Source organism: Blennius ocellaris, assembly GCF_963422515.1.
Source record: "Blennius ocellaris genome assembly, chromosome: 15".
Lineage (NCBI taxonomy): Eukaryota > Metazoa > Chordata > Actinopteri > Blenniiformes > Blenniidae > Blennius > Blennius ocellaris.
This window is the reverse complement of record NC_137664.1, coordinates 1,830,383-1,847,779: the sequence shown is the minus strand read 5'-3', so window position 1 is coordinate 1,847,779 and position 17,397 is coordinate 1,830,383. Positions and strand designations below refer to the sequence as shown.

The following is a 17,397-nucleotide window of genomic DNA, read 5'->3' as shown; positions in this document are numbered from 1 at the left end:
CTGCAACACTTCCTGCCGGCTTCGGCCTGTCAGACAGCGCGCAGGGCACGTTAGTCCTTTTAAAGAGGATGTTTTTTTTAAGCACTTTGCCCTTTTTCTTCCAATTACTGGCTTTTTATTAAAGTTTTTTTTGAACATCTTTACTTTTACAATACTCTGAATTTTCCCTTATCTTACTAAAGGTATTTTATTTTCCTGACTTTCATATTCATGCCTTCTCTCGTATTTATTATGAAAGTATGTTACAATTATCAAGTTATTTTCTAGTATTTATTTTACACAGTATCTTATTTAAATGGGTTGATAATTAATTGAGTTTATAAACTATATTTTATGAAATTTTTCATTTATATTCTCTAAAAAATGTAAAATTTTTCAGCTTTTTTCACAATTTTACTATAAAATCTGTTATTTTAAATCCGCTTGTCTCATTTTTCATGCTTTGACGGGAAATTGTATTTTTCCTCTTGTTGCCACGGAGATCGTTTTCAAAAAGTTCCACTTGAAATCCAAACTGGAGACGACTCATCACCGCCCCCGAACGCATAAAACTGGCGCTGCGTCAACCGTTAACTCTGCTCCTTTAATGCGAAAACATTGGCTAAACTTTTTAATTCAACCCCTATAAACACGATTTCGTTTTTCCCCCGTTTCCATGGAGACGGAGTCGGAGCGTTTTCAAAAAGTTGTGTTTTCAGGGGCTCCATATTCGACTTCAATAATTTACTGAATTTTCTTCAACAATGCAGTTGAAAGTAACTTTTAAATGTTGAAAGCGTAATCTAAAAGAAAACCAATTCCTGTAGCTATAAATGTCACTTTGCTGTCGTTATTCTAAAATTCATCAATTAAATTGCAATAAATTGTCAAATGTCATAATTATCTTGTCAAATCGTCGTTGTCGGGTTAAAAAAAACCCGCCGGAAACGTGATGAAAGTTTTCAGTTTCCACTTAAACAGGGCCTAACTTTGATATTGTGCACACAGTTTGATAAAATATGAATAATTAATTAATTTTTTTTGGGGGGGGGGGTGTGTGGGGGGGGTTCCGATTCGGTTGAATGAAATGTCTTTTGCGCGACAAACTTCATAAACGCCGGAGCGAGAGAAGCAGACACGTCGGTCAGGTTTAAGAAAAACAGTTTATTCAGCAGAGGGTTGAAAGGTGAAAGGTCACACGGGAGAGGGGAGGGGTGGAGGGGTGGAGGGGAGGGCGGGGGAGGGGCGGAGGGTGGTGGTGGTGGTGGTGGTGGAGGAGGCGGTTACTGCTGAATGCGGCGGATGGACTGGATCTGAGGGGTCTGGCAGTGGGAGCCGAACTCCCTGAAGTGTTTGTACTCCCCGCAGTGACGGTCACACTCCATGATGTACTGGTAACCACGGTAACCGGGGTACTGGTAGCACACGAAGCTGAGGAGGAGGAGGAGGAGGAAGCGTTGAGGTGTCGCAACAGATTGTGAAAGTTTCTATTTCCACAGAGGCGGACGGAGGAGAAGGGGAGGGGGGGGTTAAAAAAAAAAGTGGAAGTTGTGGGGGGGGGGGTTAAGGGGGGAGGGGGGGGGGGGGGGGGGGTTACTCACGCTCCGGATTGGATCCTGAGAGAGCCCACTTCGTTGTTGCACCAGCCCATGGCCTGGAGGGAGGGGTAGTCGTCGCTCAGCTCGCCCTTACGGCCCAGGAAGTTCTCACGCTCGTAGATGGTCATACGACACTCTCTGTGGTTCTGCAAGAGGAGGAGGAGGAGGAGGAGGAGGAGGAGGAAGAGTTCAACAAAACGAAACAATGGATTTCTAGTTGTTTTTGTTTCTGGCCAACGCTTCACCTCATAAACTCTCATTATTATTATCAACCAGCTTCTAAAGGTTTTTATCTTTACTTTTAAAGAGGTTGTATCAGAACACCTTGAATCCACCTTGAATCCACCTGGAAATGTGGGCCGTTGATATAAACCACAAGGTGGCGCTGTGGATATATACGGGAAGGTTTTTCTGTCATGGAAACCGTTTTTTTTTTTTTTTTTTAATGTTTGTGGAGTTGTTTGTTGTTTTTTTTCCCACTTTGGACGCAATAAATGATTGTTTACTGCAAAGAACCAGCAAAAAAAAAAAAAAAAATCTGCTGACACTGCTTTTGTTTGATAAAAATAAAAATAAAAATAAAAATTGTTCTATCATCATAGAACCCATATTCTAACAGTCTGGAACACATACGTTTGATTTTTGACCAAAATCATTCAGTTGATGATACAAAAAAAAAAAAAAGTACAAGCCATTAAAGATTCCAACATGGCCGTCATTTTTCCAAGATGGCCGCCAATGCATGGATAGCTCACTCTTACTGTAAAATAAAATTTAAAATAATTCTGGACTCATGTAGCATAAATAAAACATTTTAAAAAATCATCCAGAAATAGGATTTCTCTGCCTAAAATCAGGTTGAACGAGATTTATTTCGGAAAATAAATCATGGACTCTGGCCTACGGCGGCCATCTTGGCGGCCATCTTGTATATCGGCCGCCATATTGGAGTGTCCGGTAGAGTTTCCCCCACACCAAAATTCCACATCATGATGGCAAAGTACAACTCTTTGGCCATGTACTGTGATATATATTTTTTTTTCTAACGTTAAAAATCGCCATCTTGGAAAATGGCCGCCATGTTGGATTTGGAAGTGGCGAGCGCTATTTTCTATGTAGGTGAAAATTGGGCCACCCTCCCCCTGAACTAAAATATATCCCCCACCCCGGGAGTTTGGACTCACGGCACAGGCGATGGGTCTGAAGGAGGTCATCCTCTCGGATGTGGTAGGCGTTGCTGCCTCCGAAGGCGTCGCACTGGGGGTACTCGCCCCTCTCCAGCACGAACTGCTGGCCCTGGTAGGAGGCGTGCTCGTAGCCCACCCAGCTGTGCGGGGGGGGGGGGGGGACAAATCAGCATTAGCAGGGTTGAAAGCAGCGGCGGCGGGTGGTGGTAGCGGTGGCGGCTGCGGTGTGTTTTTTACTCACGCGCCGCTCTCCACCTTCAGGGAGCGAACGGTCTCGAAGCCGAAACTCCATCACGTTGCAGCACTCGGAGGTGAACTCATGGCGGCGGCCCTGGAAGCACTCCTCGTCGAAGACGATGATCTGAGGGGAGGAAGCACAGCGGGCGGCGTTACAGAGGGACAGACGCACCTGTCAGGACGCGAGCAGGGCAAAGAGAACCCTTTGAACCGCTCAAAGTAATCCCATCAGGTTGTAAATTGAGCAAATGTTTAAAAATGAACACATTTTTTGTTGTTGTTGTTTATGTTTTTATTTTTATTTAGAAAACTATAACTGCAACAATAATGGTAAAGTTCTAAAAAGATGATTTTTAGAAAAAAAATTTAATAAAAAGGAGAAATTTAAGGATTATTACAAGCAAATGTTTCAAAATGAACACATTTTTGTTGTTGTTGTTTTGTTTTTTTTATTATTTAGAAAACTTTAACCTTTAACTGCGACAATAAAGGTAAAGTTTTAAAAGGCTGATTTTTTTTTTTAAGAAAAAGGAGAAATTGAAGGATTTACTGAAGGAAATAAATCAAAATTATAACCCAGTGGATTTAGTAAAAGGTAAAAGTCTTGATCAAGTTTGAAAAAATGTTAAGAATAAAATGGTACAGGAAGAATTCTGAAATTTGGGAAAGTTACGAAAAGTGGAAAAACAGAAAAATGCAAACGTTAACGTTTGCATTTTTTTTTTGCATTTTTGTTGTTTTACCACAACTCTATTTAAACACACATAAATGTTGTGAAAATTATAATCAATTCGTACTAAAACCTTTTTAAAACCTTGTTAAAACTATTAAAACTTTGCTATAACCTTTAAAATTGTTAAAACTGAATTAAAACTGTATTGACATCTTGTTAAAAGTGTATTAAGTTTGTGGTAAAACCTTGTAAAACCAGTGTTAAAACTGTCAAGAACTTGAAATAAGCTCTACAAAACTCTTCTCAAGATCGTGTTAAACTCTTTTAAAACTGTCAAAACTCAATTAAAACTATAAAAACCTTGTTAAACCTTTGTTGATAAAAAAAAAAAAAAAAACTTTTTAAAAATCTATTAAAGCTTAAATAAAATGTCAAACAACTGCAGATAAATTCATGTTTGCGTTTGGTGTTTTCTAGTTTTTTTTTTCAAAATAATTTCAGATTTTTCGATAAAATTCTTTCATCAAAGCTTCATAAATACAGTTTTCAGGACGTCATTATTAAATGACATTGTGACTATCAAAGAAATACGGGGCAGTACATATCGATAAATGTTTATAATTCGCACAGAATAAAAATTAAATACGGAGTACCACAAGGATCAACACTCGGCCCGCTTCTATTTCTCATTCTAACAAGTGATTTTGCATTAAACCTTCATTAAACTGTCTAAAAAACCATCTGATTGTTAATCCCATCAGACCCTTGTGTTAGCCGCCAGCTGCTAATGCTAATTCTCTCAGCGTATTAATGCTGATGGGAGGCGTTCGCTCGCTCACCTTCCAGTGGCCGGAGAACTTGGTGCAGTGGTGAGTCATCTTGTCTGGAAAAGAGGAAATGGAGGAAAACAAAAAACAACAGATCATGAGGAGAAACAGTCATGACAAAGTGCATCAGAATTGAAAAAACAACAACAAAAAAAGTATGAACATGAAGCTTATTTCAACATTTTCCAGACGTAAATGTGAAAGCTTGAGTATTTGAGCACGTTTGTCTTTTTAAAATACGATAAAGATAAAGTAGTTTTAAGCACTTTTGAATGACTTTGTCATAAAATTCTGTGATAAGTGATATTATTTAAGAACTTCATCACATAAAAACATGTAATTAAAGAAAAAAAACCTGCTTTTTGACTGAAGTTAACATCAATTCACAAGATCTTTACTCATTTGAAGCAACTTTACTGTCAAAAATGTCCATTTAATTGAAATGAGTGAAAAGATTCTGCCTTGAGGAAAAAAACTAAACTAAACTATACTGGAAATAGTATTATTGAGATTAAAAGTTGCAAGAAAAGTCAAACTTAACACTTTAAAATTAGATTGAAAATGAAGTCAAAATGTCCAGTAAATATATTGAGAGCCAAACAAATTGCTTTACAAAAGTTTCACTTAAAACACGATTAACTGAAGACAGAGTTTCAATAAATAAGATCAAATGTAAAAGCTTGTAAACAAAGTGAGAATAAAACACAAAACGCGAGGAAAACAGGTTAATTAAATGTCAGAATTACATGGAACTCGTTGAAAAAAGGATAAATGTTAACAGAAGAGTGGAAATCAGGAGGTTAAATGTTGTTTTTTTCATTTTAAATACAAGACAACAAAGTAGAAACGTTGAAATGTTCACATTAATATGAGAGATTTGACACTGCAGCTGAAATAATGTGAAATATGAGAAGTTCAATGGAAAGATTGAAGAAAAACTTTAGAAAAAAAGATAAATAAAGATAGAAATGAGTCTCAATGTGACATTTTCCGGAACAATCTGACAAATAGTTGGCATCATGTTTTTTTGTTTTTTTTAAATAAATCTGATTAAATAAATCTTTTTTTAAATAAATGCTTGGAATAATGAGCATTAGCAGTAAGATTTAAAACTGGAGCTGAAATGTTAAATACTGAGAGAAAAGTGATAAAAAGTCATCAGAACTACAAAAAAAAGTGAGAATTTCAGTAAAAATGCCATTTAAACCAGTGAGTAAAGGACAAATGTTAAACTAAAAAGAGTTTAGATGGTGAATCTTTGAATGAATTTGAAATAAAGTTGAAGCGTTGGTACAAAAAAAAAGTATAATTATTTAGATTAACTGACATTAGAATAGAAACAGTATAAATGAATCTGTTTGATTATAAAGTGTTTGAGCCTTAAAAAAAAAAAGGCACATCAGCATTCAGATTTAAAACTGAAGCTTAAATAACTTTACATTTAACTTAAATTATAATTAACATTTCTGTTAATTCAGTGAGTAAAGTAAAAAAAAAGAATGAGGGGGAATAAAGAGTTTAAATGTTAGATCTTTTGAATAAAGTGGAATATTTTGGATTAGAAAACAGAGGAAGAGGAGGACCTCTTCCTCCTCTTCCTCCCGCCCCGGCTGAGTGCAGGGGGCCGGTGTGGTGCAGTGTGATGAAGAAGATGATGATGATGAAGGTGATGATGATGAAGATGATGGGGCAGCAGCAGCAGCGGGGACTCACCTCGGTTTGATGCCCTTCGGGTCGTTGCTGCCGTGTGAGTGAGAGGAGCAACGCGCCCCCACCCTTTTAAAGCCTCCCCTGGCAGGGGGCCATGGCTGAAAGCCCCGGCTCAGCAGCAGGGAGGGGCCACCACCACCTACCCCCCACCCCCACCCCTCCATCCCCCCCACCAGACACTTTTTCCTTTTTTTTTTTTTTTGTCCCAGCTCTGACAAAAGCCAGTTAATCTGTGGAGGGAGCAGAAGTGCAGACGCCACATTATCACTGCAGAGGATGGACGTATCAGAGGAGGAGGACGAGGAAGAGGAGGAGGAGGAGGAGGACGAGGAAGAGGAGGAGGAGGAGGAGGAGGACGAGGAAGAGGAGGAGGACGGGGAAGAGGAAGAAGGAGGATGAGGACGAGGACATATCAGAGGAGGAGGAAGAAGGAGGAGGAGGAGGAGGAGGAGGAGGAGGAAGAGGAAGAGGAGGATGAGGATGAGGATGAGGATGAGGATGAGGATGAGGAAGAGGAAGAGGAGGAGGAGGACATATCAGAGGAGGAGGATGAGGAAGAGGATGAGGAAGAGGATGAGGATGAGGAAGAGGAAGAGGAAGAGGAGGAGGAGGACATATCAGAGGACGAGGAAGAGGAAGAGGAGGAGGAGGAGGACACATCAGAGGAGGAGGAGGAGGAAGAGGAGGAGGAGGAGGAAGAGGACGAGGATGAGGATGAGGATGAGGAAGAGGAAGAGGAGGAGGAAAAGGACATATCAGAGGAGGAGGATGAGGAAGAGGAGGAGGAGGAGGACATATCAGAGGAGGAGGATGAGGAAGAGGATGAGGAAGAGGAGGAGGAAGAGGAGGAAGAAGGAGGAGGAGTCGTGTTTCCATCACTTCTTTGGAAACCCCCCCCCCCCAAAAAAGTACAGTTTCTCCATGAAATGTCCGAAAATAACATGAAAACAGAACAAAAAACAAATGTGATCAATAAAGTTTGTACAAAAAACAAACTCTTTTGTGATTCTTTGTAAGAAATTAAAAACTTTTTTTGAAATTCACATTATAACAATAAACAAAGAAGGTGAATACAACATGTGTGTCTGATATGCAGCAGCGCATGTTGGACTTTTCCACTAAAACCAGTTTTTTTTGGTTGAACTTTTGAACCCTCGACCAAATTCTACACACTAATACAACAATGTACATCAATAAATGATTTATGAGGATTTTTTATTTTTTTTTGGTCAGTCGTCTCATTCAGAGTCAAAGTTTAAAGTCTGCAGCGTAACCAGATTATATCGTATCTACACACATTTATTCTTTTTTTTTAATCATAATATTGCGTAATAATAAAAGAAGATTTCCCCCAATGTTGACATTCCCAATCAAATTTGCATTTACTTCTAGCGCAAATATTAAAAACAACATCTCGTTCCGTCCTCTTAATCTCCCACTACTGCAATTACTTCTTCTTTTCTGCGGATTCATGTATTTATTCTAAATAGTTATTTAGAGTTTTATTCCAAAAATGCATCAAATGAAATTAATCACCCCAAAATACTTGATAATCAAGATTATCCTTGCAATGTTGTTGGATATATATATATATATGTTCTAATACGAATTTCAGTCAAGCAGTTTTATAAATAATTATACTTCAACAAAATACTATAAGGAGGTTAAATAATGTGATTTTTTTAACTTTAAACATTTAGTTTGTTTTAGTTTGTAGAATCGTTTAAAGAACACATTTAACCCATTTTGACAGTATTTTTTTGCTGGGAAATGGTAAAGTCTGTTATTTTGGAAATGATAATTTTTTTGGCTTTTATCCGTATCTAATGGCAAATAAATGATATTGTTGAATCGTCTTTTATTGTGTTGCAGGATTGATCACAGGAAGTCATGGTAACCTGGGTAACTTTCACAGCTGATTTTGGGTGTGAACCATGGTGTGTGTGTGTGTGTGTGTGTGTGTGTGTGTGTGTGTGTGTGTGTGTGTGTGTGTGTGTGTGTGTGTGTGTGTGTGTGTGTGTGTGTGTGTGTGTGTGTGTGTGTGTGTGTGTGTGTGTGTGTCTAAGCTCTGGGCAGCAACATTTCCTAAACAACAGCTTCATAAACTGAGAATCCACAACTGAATTCCACCAGAAATTAAACACATTTGGCTCAAACCCGAAACTTCATAACAATATTACAAATATATAATATTCATATATAAGCGACGAGGTAAATTGCTTCAGTCTGGAATGTCGTTTCTCTTCAGATTCGACTTTAAAATCTACTTCGATGCAAAAATGCTTCTTTTCAAATAGAAGCCTCTCTGGTGCAGAGCTGCTATGTGCCGCCAGACCTGTAGGGGGCAGTGTGACGGGCAGCGTGAAGCCATGGTAGGGTTGATCACGTTGGGGTTTTTTTTTTTTTTTTTTTTAAATACCCGGGTTCACGTAAACGTGGCCTGAATTTTTGCTCATATCGAAAAAAAAATTGTGTCCAGATCATGAAAGTAAATAAATAAATAAATAGTTTTCAGGGTAGCGAAAGGTTGACGTCAACGAAGTGAAAAATATATAAGATATGCTTCAATTGTGGATTTTTATTATGTCCTCTATTGGTCAGTTTTCTCTCTCTCTCTCTCTCTCTCTCTCTACATGGTTTTCTTATTTTTCTTTTTCTTCTTCTTGGTTTAACGGCGGTTGTTGCATCCATAAAGTTGCATTACCGCCATCTGCTGGTACCAGCTGGTCCATACCATTACCACCGCTCGAAAGAAAGAAAGAAAGAAAGAAAGAAAGAAAGAAAGAAAGAAAGAAAGAAAGAAAGAAAGAAAGAAAGAAAGAAAGTCTTCTTCTGGGTTTTCAAGAAGGACGTCTAACTGTAGCATTAGCATTAGCCTGCAGTCCTTTAGCTGTGTTGAGCATCAGCAGCGTTAAACAAACCTTCGCTTTCATTTAAAATATTTCTATGAAATAAGTGGCCGAGTTTCTGACGCTCTAGCAGCTCATTCGCTCATAACTTTAGTTTTTCCGTGAACTGCTGTTAGCCTCTGTTAGCTTTAGCACTGGCGGTCGGCTAGCAGCGGGCGCTAAAGGCCTAGCCGTCGTCCAAAATGAAGAAGAACGGTTTGCTTTTGACGCCATCAGCAGACGTAGAATTGTTTTAGTGCCGCGTCCACACCGGACCAAAATCCTCTTTGTTCCCGTCGTCGTTCTGCAAAACTGTGTCGTACACATGCCCGGCCTGCAGGTGGCGCTGTGACGCCGCCACAGAGATACACCCCCGCAAAAACAAAAAAAAATGTAGAAGAAGACTCGGAGCACGTGAAACCGGACAAATGTCCGAAGTTTTATTTCGCCCTTCTGGAGGATGACTTGGCCCTCAGCGATCTGTTAGCATTCAGTTAGCGATCAGTTAGCGGTGGTGGCTTGGCTACCGTTTCACTAAACTCCTGTTCACGGTCGAGGTTCGACGTCCGACCGCCGCTCAATTTCACCTCGATAACTAAACTGTGGTTCAGAAATATTTCTTGTTCTCCTCCACAAAGAGAGAAACACTCCCCCCCTCCCCCACCCCCACCCCCCTCCCCCCTAAAAAAAAGTGTCCCGCCCACTCAGATTACACAGCGGGATTACTTCACATGTCAAAATACAGTTTAATCCGGCCTGCGTGGTGGAAATAATCACAGCTGAGGTGAAATAATCCCGTCGTAATCCGCAGGCGATAATCCCCGAATTATCACCAGGAATCGTCTCCACGAGGTTTCCGAGGCCGTTAAAGAGGGAAATGCGTGTTTTAGGCAGTTTTAAAAAAAAAGAAATAAATTGAAAATCAAAGGATTGTATTAAATGAAGGATTATAACACGATGCTAAAAATCTAAACATTTCTCAAAACGGAGTTTCACAAAAAATCAATGGATTAAATTGTCATTGAAGGAAAACCAGTTAAATGATGAAAGCAAATCGAGTCGTGAACAATTAAGGAGTTAAAATGAAAATGAAAACGATTCACTTGAATGAAAGTGTTTGTGTTGTAGGAATCATGAGAAACAAACAACCAACCAAATGAAACCAACAAACCAACTAAATTAAACCAACAAACCAACAAAATTAAATCAACCAACCAACAAACCAAATGAAACCAACCAGCCAATAAAAAGTGAGAGAAACACTGAAAAAAAATATAAAATGAATTCAAATAGAATGAAGCAAAACAAAGTAACTATATAATCAAAGAAAAAAGCTTAACGCTCAGTTGTACAACAAATGAAGAATAAAATCAATAAAAACTTACTAGTTTACTAGGTAATACACACAAAAAGTTCATGTAAATATAATTTAAAAATCGACAGGGAAACGAGATAAAGCAAACTAACAAAAAAACAAAGTAAAAGATTGAAGTGAGAGAAAAAAGCAGTTCCTTTTTTTAAATAAAAGAATAATATTTTTAATAAATAAATAATACGTGGTGACGATGCTGTGAAAAATCTGACGAGTTCTCAAAATAAATTAAAACTGAATTAAAAATAATAATCACAAAAAAGGAAAGAAAAAAACAATAGAAAATACATAAAATGTTGTTTTCCAGGTTCAGTGGGGATGAAACCGGTAGAAATACGACAAAAATTTAAATAAAACTAAAATTCAAAAAACTGAAAACTGTTGAATGAATAAAAAATATTATCCTGAAAATAATTTTTTATATAGTAAAAAAAAAACAAGATGAATATTTATTTGTAATTTTTTTAAATCAAAATTGAAAGTCAGACTGAGGGATAGGGGGGACGGGGGGACGGGGGGGTGGGGGGGGGGGGGGGGGGGCCCAGCCGCTCGTCCTTTTGTTTTCCCCACCGCCAAATAATGTGTTTGTGTGTTTCAGAGGCAGAGGATTTCGCCTCTTTGTTGTTTTGCTGGGAACCTTTTGCATTCCTCCTCGTCCCCGGCGGACCGGCCGCTCCGGGACGCCGTTGTGGGGGGTGGGGGGGGGGGGGAACGCCGACTCAGGGCTTTTCTTTGACTGTGAAATGCTTACAGGCAGGGCCCTGGTGGGGGGCGGTGGGGGGGGGGGGGTCGACGGTGTTTCCAGGCTGTGCCACGGCCCCGCCGGCCAGGGCCCGGGGCCGACTGTGATGACGAGGGGCTTTTCATTGTGCGCTGAGCCTCTGCCTCTGGCCTTTGCCAGGGTATAAAAGCCCCGGCGGAGCCTGGAGGGGACCAGCACGGGCCAGCATCCCTCACACGGCACTCGCCAGCTAGATTGACGCAGGTAAGGACACACAGACACCACACCCACAGCCAGAGCCGCCCCCCCCCCCCCCCCCCTACATATCCCCCCCCACAACCCCCCCCCTCCCCCAACACACACAGAAGTCGTGGTGTGCATCACTGCAACATTTAGTATCGATCCGATATCGAGTAAATACATTGTTGCCGATACCGATACTTTTTAAATAATCAAGGTTAAAGCAAAAAAAAAAAAAAAAGGCTGAGTTGGATGAATTTAAAAAACAAAAAAAAATTCCCCCCTTTGGTTTGTTAATTTAAGAAGAGGATTAGGACCACTGTGGAAAAAACACAGTTCCGAAAAATGCTGGCTTTAAACTCCGAATTCGGACTTTTAAACTTAAATTCTGGCTTTTTGCTCAGAATTCTGGCTTTTAAACTCCAAATTCTGACTTTTTGCTCAGAATTCTGGCTTTTAAACTCCAAATTCTGACTTTTTGCTCAGAATTCTGGCTTTTAAACTCAGAATTCTGACTTTAAACTCAGAATTCTGACTTTTAAACTCACAATTCTGACTTTTAAACTCACAATTCTGACTTAATTCTGACTTTAAACTTCTGACTTTAAACCCAGAATTCTGACTGGAGTTAAAGTCAGAATTCTGAGTTTAAAGTCAGAATTCTGAGGGAAAAAAAAGTCAGAACTCAGGTTTTTTTTCCCCACAGTGGCCCAAATCCTCTCCCGTATTAATTAGTTAAAACCCAGAACAGAATTTGAGAAAGGTTTATAAGTAAACAAATTTTAATAAAATAGTAAAAAATAACAAAAAACGAAACAACTTTCTCTCATAAGCGCCATTTTTTTTCTTCAATAAACAAAATGGAGAAAAGTTTGACTCCAGGAGAAATTAAAACTAAATATTATTTGGATATTCGGATCGATCCTGAAGCCGGCGAACCAGAAATGAGGCAAAAACCTTAAAAAAAACCTCCGGTTGACCGCAGAACCTCCTCCTCCTCCTCTTCCTCCTGCTCCTCCTCCAGACTCTCCTCAAGCTCCTCGCCATGTCTCAGACCGCCAAGTCCGCCTCCAGCCAGGGCACCGACGCCAAGGACAAGGGCGCCCCCGCCCCCGCCGCCTCCAGCAAGGCCACCAAGACCGGCGAGCCCGGCATGGGATCCTTCAGGGTGAGTCCCGTCCACAAAATATCAAGATTTTATTAAAAAAAAAAAAAATTTCCACTCTAGAATACAAAGAAAATCTCAATATCGGCACTGAATATTTGAAATACTTACATTTTTACCTCCACACATAATGTAAAAAGCTTCTTTAAAGCATTAAAAAATGCAGCAGAAGTGTGATTTTTTAAAAACTTTTTATGCAGTTATTTAGAAAAAACGCCTTTAAAAAGGAAGGATTTTGATATACTATATTATTTTTTTATTGTATGAATGACTAAATGTAAAAATTTGAAAAAATGATCAGTTAATGGTGACTATTGAGGCAAAAACACCCTTAAAAGGTGTAAAATATGTGTCATACTGTTGATTTAGACACTGTTTTGGAGTTTTGGCGCCCCCTTGTGGGCGATTCCGTTTTGCACAAATAGCCCAAAGTAAAAGAAAATTAAACCTCCAATTTCAAACTCCAAAACACCTGTTTTAACATGCGACGGCTCCTTTAAGAGACGCTGCGCTAACGTTAGCCCAGTTAGCGCAGAGCTAACAGTCGCTAATCTGCTTTAGCTTTTCGAAACTAATCTGTTAATATTTTACTTGCTTTACAATAAAACACAATGGGCAATTAAAAAAAAAAAACATTTTGTTTTCCCGGACAATACTAAACTACAGCAGTAACATTAGCCTAGCCAACCGACATTAGTTAATAACCTTTGAACTAACAATGACTCTTTTAAAGCAAACGACTCTCTAAACAAACAAGGATCCATGAAAACTAAACACAGACTCAGGAGAAAAAAAATTTAGTTTTAAGATTTCTTCAAAGAAATCGTTAACAAAGACGATTCAAGCACTTCAAAGACCTGGGCTCTTTGAAGTGTCCCGATGTTAAACCCAGAGGCTGCTAAGGCATTTTCAGTGTTGTGAAGGTGACCTGGTGTGTTTGCAGATCATGCTGTTCGACCAGGAGAACTTCCAGGGCCGCATGATCGAGATCCAGAACGAGTGTATGAACGTGTGTGACCGTGGCATGGAAAGAGTTCGCAGTATCATCGTGGAGTGTGGCCCGTAAGTACTGCACTCTTTTAATTATACTTCAACTCTATTATTTACTTTCTAAGTTTTATCATCACAAATATTCCTTTATTCAGAATTTTAAAAGCATCAAAATCAGATTATTTTTCATAATTCCTTCTTGTACGACTTAATTTCTTGGAACTTTATTAAGTTATATTAAATAGATATTTAATTTCACATATTAAATTAAGAATGGTGAATCAAAGCAAGAATTTTAACACAACGTAGATTAAAAAAAATTAAATCTTAATTTATTTCTTCATAGAATTTGCTAAAATTTTTCTTTCTAGTTTTGCTGTTTTTACCGACTTTTTGAGGTCGCGGGGAAACTTGTCAGGAAAAACTTGATTTGCAGAAACTCTGATCTGAAGCTACCTTCTTCTCCTCCTCCTCCTCCTCTTTCCTCCTCCTCCTCTTCCTCCTCTACCTCTTTTGTCTTCCTCCTCTTCCTCTTACCCCCTCCACCTCTTAACTCCCTCCTCCTCCTCTACCGCTTTCCTCTTCCTCTTCCCTACTGCTCCTCATCTACCTCTTTCCCCATCCTCCTCCTCCACCTCTTTCCTCCTCCACCTCCTCCTCTTTCCTCTTCCTCCTCTTTCCTCCTGCTCCTCCTCTACCTCTCCCCCCTCCTCCTCTTCCACCCCATCCCCCCCTCCTCCACCTCCTCCTCCACCTCCTCCTCTTTCCCCCTCCTCCTCCTCCTCCACCCCATCTGTCCTGCTGCTCCTCCTCCACCTCTTCCACCTCTTTCCCCCTCCTCCTCCTCTACCTTTTTCCTCTTGCCTCCTCCACCCCATCTTTCCTGCTCCTCGTCCTCCTCCTCCTCTACTCCTTTCCTCCTCCTCTTTCCCCTCCTCCTCCTCCTCTTCCTCCCGCAGCTTCGTTGCCTTTGAGCAGACCAACTTCCGTGGTGAGATGTTCATCCTGGAGAAGGGTGAATATCCTCGCTGGGACACCTGGAGCAACTCCTACCGCAGCGACTGCCTCATGTCCCTCCGGCCCATCCGCATGGTATCACCTCCACCTCCACCTCCACCTCCACCTCCACCACGCTCTCCTCCACCACCCTCACCTCCCACCAGGCTTCCATACCTTCATCATTCATAGCTCACATTAATATATACAACCTCCACATTATATCCAGCTTTTTTCATCTATAATTTAATTATTTTACATCATAAATTTGTTCATTTTAAAAATCACAAAGCTTTAAGCATCTAATTCCAGTGAGCGATGAACTGACATCAGGTTTTTCTTTCAGCATAAAGAAGAGAATAGTTGGAGCAGCTCCACTGAATCTCTCCAGTCGGCAACAGTTCATGAATTAGATTAATTTTGAACAACTTGGTTCGTTTAGCAGAAGTTCAAGGAACTTGACTCATCAAATAGTCGCATTTTAGAAGTAGGAAGCATAAAACGGGTTTTTACTTTTTTGAAAGAGTGTTAAAAAAAAGAAAGGTTGACTTGATAAATCCTTCTTTTTCACAACTAATAAGGAATTTAAATAACAAATATTGAATTTTTTTTTACCCCAACATAGCATTTATGTAATATTAATATAATTTTTACCTAAATATATTTATTGTAAATTAATATTACATGTAATATAAATATGATTTCACCGAAATATCCTATTTATTGCAATGTAATATCATTTTTAACCTAAATATTATATTTATTGAGTATATTTTTAAGCAATTCTGGAAAAAAAAACTTTCCACATGAAATTATAAACATGTTTTCACTGTAAAGTTAATAAAAAAAAAAAAAACTTGTAGCAAAACCTGCATTACATTTCATAGCAACCCCACCACCGCCCCCTGCAGATCCACGGTGGTACTGCAACCGAGTGAACCCAACCCTCTCCCCCCCTACAGGACAGCCTGGAGCACAAGATCTGCCTGTACGAGATGTCCGACTTCAAGGGCAACAAGATGGAGATCCAGGAGGACGACGTTCCCACCCTGTGGGCCCACGGCTTCTGTGATAGAGTGGGCAGCGTGAGGGTTCCTGGAGGAGCGTGAGTACCCCCCCCCCCCCGAAACCTCCCCCCCCCCGAAACCCACCGATTCAACCCAACAGGGCCTCCAGAACTCCGTAAAAAGTACTCGAATCCTGTTAAAAAGAGCATCCCTCCACGTAGAACCTTACCTAAAATCAGAACCCTTTAAAGGACCTTGTTAAAAAGATGATTTAAAGACATTAAGTTTCTTCTCAACTGCCAAACAGAAGTCCTTCTATCCCGGGAACGAGCGATTTTTTTCTTGTTCCCGTTTAAGTAACACCGAGTTGTTTTCAGAATTTGTTTTTTTTAATTTAATTTTGGCGCTTAAAAAAATAAAAGGCACAACTAAAATGGAAGAAAAAAGCTCCTACAACAAGTTTCCAAACCAAAAAAAAAATACCGAAAAAAGAACCTTAGAAATGGCAAAATACTTTGATCGCGATTATAAGGTAGTATTTGGTATCGATACAATAGCAAGTCAGTACGTGGCTAGTATCGCCGATACCGATACTTGATAATATTCAAGGTTAATGTGTCGTCAAATGGCGAAATCTGGATGAATTTCCATGTTTTTATGACTTTTTCTCTGGTTTATTAATCAGTTAAAACCTAGAAAAGTGTATCGCGAAATTAACATTTCTTTCAAACACCAAGAACAAAAGACTTTTCTCCAAACATTGTAATGTGTAGATTATTTTTCTCCCCCTTAAATAAATAAATAAATTACATTTAAATCAGGTTTGAGTCCAGGATGGATGCAAACCGAAACCGAGTAGCGGCCTCTGGTATCGTTCCACACCGATACCCAACGTGGGCACTCGGTACTACCGATACCGGCGATCCCGTGAAACCCGAGCGTGCGATCGGTCCTGATCGTGTGTGGATTTTTTTTTTCCCTTAAATAAATAAATAAACTACATTTAAATCAGGTTTGAGTCCAGCATAGATGCAAACCGAAACCGAGTATCGGCCTCTGGTATCGTTCCACACCGATACCCAACGTGGGCACTCGGTACTACCGATACCGGCGATACCGTGAAACCCGAGCGTGCGATTGGTCCTGAGCGTGTGTGTGTGTGTGTGTGGGCGTGTCTCCGCAGCTGGGTGGGCTACCAGTACCCCGGATACCGAGGCTACCAGTACCTGTTCGAGTGCGGCGACTACAGGCACTACAACGACTTCTGCGCCTTCCAGCCCCAGATCCAGTCCATGCGCCGCATCAGGGACATGCAGTTCCACCAGAGAGGCTGCTTCACCTTCACCTCCGCCAGCAAGTGAACGGGCCCCGCCCCCACCACCGCCGCCGGGCGCCACCGCGGCCCCTCTCAGCTTTTTATCTCTCCAGAAACAAAACCCCCCCCCCCCGAAACACCTCCTCTCCGATCTCCAGTCTTTTTCCTGAATCTCCAAAGCGCCGCCTTCACCGCTCCATCCTGAAGGAAAGACAGACTGAGACACACTGGACGACGTTAAGTGACTTTTTATGGTGCTAAGAAATAAACATGTTGTGAAAGACATGAACCTGAAGCCTGATTACGTTTTTGTTTTGTTTTTTTTTAATCCACGCCGCAGATTCGCTTTTCCTCTTTAGATGAGTGTTTTAATTGACGGTGTTCAATGGTTGTTTGCACTTATTTTGAAATTCAAAAGCTAAATTCGCAGAAACGTGCACTTTGATGTACTTGGGTAGTTCTCTTCTTTTTAAATTAATCTAAAATATCAAA

The 17,397-nt window shown here is 40.2% G+C and overlaps 2 protein-coding genes across 2 annotated transcripts; one reads left to right on the top strand and one right to left on the bottom strand.

Annotated features, from left to right (window-relative positions):
• Positions 1-1,262: 1,262 nt before the first annotated feature.
• cryba4 (crystallin, beta A4) lies at positions 1,263-4,552 on the bottom strand (the record flags this gene model as incomplete). Its single annotated transcript, XM_080510356.1, is given in 7 exon segments — positions 1,263-1,410; positions 1,581-1,723; positions 2,762-2,797; positions 2,799-2,904; positions 3,006-3,049; positions 3,051-3,125; positions 4,514-4,552. Coding segments are annotated over 7 exon segments (591 nt in total).
• A 6,813-nt stretch (positions 4,553-11,365) lies between these two features.
• On the top strand, positions 11,366-16,951 carry crybb1 (crystallin, beta B1; the record flags this gene model as incomplete). Its single annotated transcript, XM_080510357.1, has 6 exons — positions 11,366-11,456; positions 12,457-12,600; positions 13,541-13,659; positions 14,547-14,679; positions 15,546-15,688; positions 16,774-16,951. The coding sequence occupies exons 2-6, from the start codon at positions 12,478-12,480 to the stop codon at positions 16,949-16,951; spliced, it is 696 nt and encodes a 231-aa protein (XP_080366483.1). The 5' UTR covers positions 11,366-11,456; positions 12,457-12,477.
• Positions 16,952-17,397: the final 446 nt, after the last annotated feature.